This window comes from Micromesistius poutassou (genome assembly GCF_964030765.1).
Source record: "Micromesistius poutassou genome assembly, chromosome: 7".
NCBI classification, from domain to species: Eukaryota; Metazoa; Chordata; class Actinopteri; order Gadiformes; family Gadidae; genus Micromesistius; species Micromesistius poutassou.
In genome coordinates, this window is record NC_140277.1 from 19,159,516 (window position 1) to 19,164,515 (window position 5,000).

The window sequence follows — 5,000 nt, forward strand, 5'->3', positions numbered from 1 at the left end:
CACCACCCCCAGAGGAGGACAGGTCAGAGGACACCACCCCCAGAGAGGAGGACAGGTCAGAGGACACCACCCCCAGAGGAGGACACAGCTGCATCAGCTGCGTTATAAGCTATCTGATATCATAATGTAATGTTTGTGTTTGCAACAGTGTGCCACCATAGTCATACTTTTGTTTTTTATTATGTATTACGTAATTATGTATGTATGATGTTACAGTGTGACATCATATTGTGTAGCAGTGTGTTAGTGGCAGTGTGACATCATGTTGTGTAACAGTGTGTTGCCTGGTAGTCTGACATCATATTGTGTAACAGTGTGTTTGTGGCAGTGTGACATCATGATGTGTAACAGTGTGACATCATATTGTGTAGCAGTGTGTTTGTGGCAGTGTGACATCATGTTGTGTAACAGTGTGTTGCCTGGTAGTCTGACATCATATTGTGTAACAGTGTGTTTGTGGCAGTGTGACATCATATTGTGTAGCAGTGTGTTGGTGGCAGTGTGAAATCATATTGTGTAACGTTGTGTTTGGTGCACACAGGGCTATCTTACTTTAGTTTGAACACACTGGTGAGTTCTGGCCTTGGACAAAGATTCTCCAGGAAGCTCTGGTAGACTTCTGGTGAAAAGTCTTCCAGTTTAATACTGTCACCCTTTCAGAAATGTAAAACATACATATCAATCTCAATACAAGATATATATATACATATTTGTTATATTTTTATATGTAAATGCAAGTAGGCTTAAGAATGAAAATTGTCACAGCGGTTTAGCGTAAAATGTAATACTCAAATCCAAAAATATATTACTTTCTCATTACTAGTTAATAGACCTTTATATACATTAGTCAGCTCCCTCCCTCTCTCCGATAAAAGGTGTGATGCTAGTTATCATTTGCATCTCCACTGTGGACTGGAGGTCTGACACTAGCCGCGTTTACATGGACACTTCTGATCCGATTAGATTTCTAATCGGAATAGATCTATTCCTATCATGCGATCCGAACGTACTGTATATATGGCATTTCCAAAAGTGGTAAGCGAACGTTCTGTCTCTCGCGCACACCTGACACATCTGGACCGGCGGCGACTTAATGGACGTGTTATCACTATTTGGCGTTTTTATGTATTTTGTTGGTTTTGTTTGTATCGTTTGTTGGTAAGGTTGGTCTGAAGCGCTCGTAGAAACTTCTTAGCTCTACCGTAGTGGTGATTCAGCTCCTGACGCATTCTCCGCCACTGTACAGTAACCTTTAGAAATCCCCGTTGCGCATGGAACTGCCACATTGGCAGTGTTGTGTTTCACCAAATTTAAAAAAAAAAAAACAACTGTCTTCTAAATTAATGAAATACTGGGAAACGAATAAACCATTATAAGCAACGAGTGAACTTAATAAGCGGTCAAAATATTTTTTTCAACCACCGCCTCTTTCCCTTGACGGTGCGCAAAGCCCGCACGGCGCACACAGACAGGTAGAAAAAAGCAAAGCAGTCTCAGCATAAACACACAGTTGTGCGTTAAATTTGTCCATCGGGGAACACGTCAATTCCTCTAATGCTGACGTTTAAAATATATCAGCACCTATTTACCTTGATCTACAGCTGTAGCCTTGCTGAACTCCCTGCATCCTCGCTGTCTTTATTTATTTTTTCCAGATTCATATGGCGGTCTTATTATGGTAAACTAGCTCATTGGTGAACACCTCGTCAGGTTTTAAACAGCGACACGCACTCGGAGACAGTAGCCTAGGCCTGAAGAAAGACAGGTCCATAGCTGCTGCACAAAAATAACGCGTGCCAAGCAGTAGACCTAGTTGGTCTTAAAGGGGGGGAAAGCAAGTTCAAGTCTAACATCGATTTGCAGTGATCACTTGGCTGAAGGGTTTTATATGCCTATTCATTACATAATTAGCGCATTTGAAACTTGTGTGGCCTATATGGGTGCAGCTTATTCTGCTTTTAAAATACATAAATGAAAGGCTGGGTTTGATAAGTTACCGGACTACTTGCAGAGTGATACACAGACGTGAATCAGGCAAAAAAAGCCTTTTCCTTGACAGTGCAAGTTCGGGTTACCCGCACCCACCCCAAACCAATCGGAATAAGTATATACATGTCGATTATAGCGGACTACACCACCTCTTCTCCACCCTCTTCCTCGCATAGAATTCTATACCGATCAGAGAATTGTATTCCGGTTGAGGCGTATATGTGATCATTTTTTATTCCGATTGAGCTGTTCCTCCATTTCTATTTGGAACAGAAGTGTCCATGTCAACGCGGCTACTGGGGCCCGGTGGATCCCCTGTGGATCTCTTCATTGTGTAGAATCCTTCTATTGCGTTGCATTCTTTATGTCCACTTCCCCCAAAGTGTCGAGCACAATGACTTTACCTCTCTGACCACGGCTGGCTTAACAGGAGTCTACACGGCAGTTACTCCCCTTTATCTTTGTTATTATCAGACTTAAGTCCTGATGTTTCCACCTAGGATTCTAAGGTTTCCCGATGACATTCGTGTCCACCTATTGTTTCTCTGAACATACTCGGCGAATCCTCCCACTGGGCCTTCCCACGGTCATGCTCCATTAAACCAAACGCTCCTAAGTGTCTCCCAGGGACTTAGTTTGTGAGCCTAACTCTGATGTCGTGCGCGTGATGCACGTTGGGTATGTACCCGTCCGTAGGGCAACCTGCTGCTCTCCAGGGCGGTCTCCACCCTCTTCCTGTCGGAGGAGAACAGCCGGACGATGCTGCAAACAACAAGTGGACACGTCAGCCAATCAGGAATCAGGACAACGCACACCGTCGGGCCTGGACCAGGAACTCACTTCTTGACGGGGATTCTTCCTTCGGCGTTGGGCTGGAGGCTCAGCTTCACGTACCTGGGAGTAAGGAAGAGTTTCATTTGTACTCATTATGCTACGACGCTCCCATTTGTATTTCAGATTTGGGATTTTAAAGGGTGATATCATTTCCTTTTCGACTATCCCTTTGCTTTAGACTGTTATATGACGTTATATGACGTATGCATACATGTTTTATGTCTGCTAAACAAAAAAAATCTAAGTCTGAGGCAGGGGGAGTATTTGTACCCGCCGAGAACGCCCCTCAATAAATGTGTGAAACGGCTCATTTGCGCTCAAACTCTACTTCCGTAACAGTGTGACGTCAGACTGTGCAGTGGGGGGGCTGAAGTGCAGCTGAAGTGCGGAGGGCTGAAGTGAACAGTGTGAGAATAATGGTTGGTGAGGTGTATTATTATTTTTATTTTTTATATTTATACAGGCGTGTAACCCTATTCTAGTAGTCCCCCCAAATGCAATTATTAACCCTAAAAACGCATGATATGATGCGTTTATGATCTTTAAGGCTGATACGTTTAGTGGACCCTCCCCATAAGGAAAAAAAGGCACATATTGTCACCTTTCCAGTCATAATGTGGCCTTTTCCTCTACAAAAATAATTTTATATATTTAATATATTCGATCATAAAACAGGGACTTTTTGCTGTCTGCATGCTAATCCAAAGTAAGACACAGACAAAGTGAAACCAGCCTGCGTGCGCAAGTATGTGCATGTTTAGCTCAGTGTGTGTTTCTGTACGTTTGTGTTCTTGTGTGATTATACTCACGCCTTGAGGAGGCTTTGGTCTCTATTGAGATTGTGGCTCAGAAGGTTGGAAGACAGAGCAAAGAGTTCCTCACACCACATCTTCAGAGAGGACAAACACATCGTCTTTAGACTCACACCCTCACCAGTTCCATGCTCGTGCCAACACATCATTATGTATCCTTATCTGTCACTCTTATTTATAACTATGGCCCATATCATCATTAACATCATAGTTATCATCAATATAAGAATGACATTTATTCAGTTGAGAATTTCATACCTAAATGTCATGAATTAAAACATTTATGACATTTATGTATTTTCTCCCCCTTCATCATCACCACCACCGTCCCCATCACCCTCGTCGTCTCGGACTAAACGTGACGCCGTGTCTCTGGCACCTTGGCCTCATCCTCCTGCGACGCGATGAAGTTCAGCTGGTTGACGTTAACCAGGTCTGAAGCCGTAACCACGGTAACCATGCGGTTCTCCAGCCGACCGACCAGGTTCCCCACGTCGAGCAGCTCCCGCAGCTTGGCCTCCTGACAAAACAAACGGTAGACGGACCGCGTTCACACGCCGCTTTTCTGACCAACCGCCACTCAAAGCGCTTTACAACATCGCCTTTAACATTCACCCGTTCATCCACACATTCACACACACACACACCGACGGCGGAGTCAACCAGCAGGGCGACAGCCAGCTTGTCGGAAGCAGTCAGGGTGAGAAGGCGTCTCGCTCAGGGGACACCTCCACCACTCGACCGGACTAGCAACACTCGGGTTACCGACCGACCCGCTCTGCCGCCTGAGCCTCACGCTGCCTGACGCAACAACACCATGACACTCTGTTCTTATTGGCCCTGATGGTCTGGACAGACCAGCGCTGGAGCAGCAGGGGGCGGCGCCCGGGTACCTTTGGGGTTCTGGTGCTGCGGCCGGTCCGGACGTCCTTCACCAGCGTCAGGTCCAGGAGCTCCGTCTCCTGAGGACCACACAGAGAACACCATCTCCTGGTCTCTGTCTCTCACCTCCAGCTGAGACCAGGAGAACACCATCTCCTGGTCTCTGTCGCTCTCTGTCTCTCTGTCTGTCTCGCACACACACACACACACACACACACACACACACACACACACACGCCACACATACACACACACACACACACACACACACACACACACACACACACACACACACACACATACACACACACACACACGCACACGCTCACACACATGCCACACACACACACACACGCACACGCTCACACACATGCCACACATACACACACATACACTCACACACACACACACACACACACACGTTGATCTGACAGGTTAAATGCTACATCCGTCCCCTGGAGAGACATGGCTATATGTTTGCAG

The 5,000-nt window shown here is 45.9% G+C and overlaps 1 protein-coding gene across 1 annotated transcript in view; it reads right to left on the bottom strand.

Annotated features, from left to right (window-relative positions):
• The window catches only part of plcb1 (phospholipase C beta 1), a gene marked incomplete at both ends in the record, with an annotated part of 32,324 nt that overhangs the window by 24,958 nt on the left and 2,366 nt on the right, over nt 1-5,000 (bottom strand). Inside the window, 6 exons of the mRNA XM_084470696.1 lie at nt 553-653; nt 2,676-2,751; nt 2,830-2,883; nt 3,633-3,712; nt 4,015-4,155; nt 4,529-4,597. Of these exons, the coding sequence (XP_084326822.1) occupies nt 553-653; nt 2,676-2,751; nt 2,830-2,883; nt 3,633-3,712; nt 4,015-4,155; nt 4,529-4,597 (521 nt within the window). The remainder of the gene's footprint in view (nt 1-552; nt 654-2,675; nt 2,752-2,829; nt 2,884-3,632; nt 3,713-4,014; nt 4,156-4,528; nt 4,598-5,000) is intronic.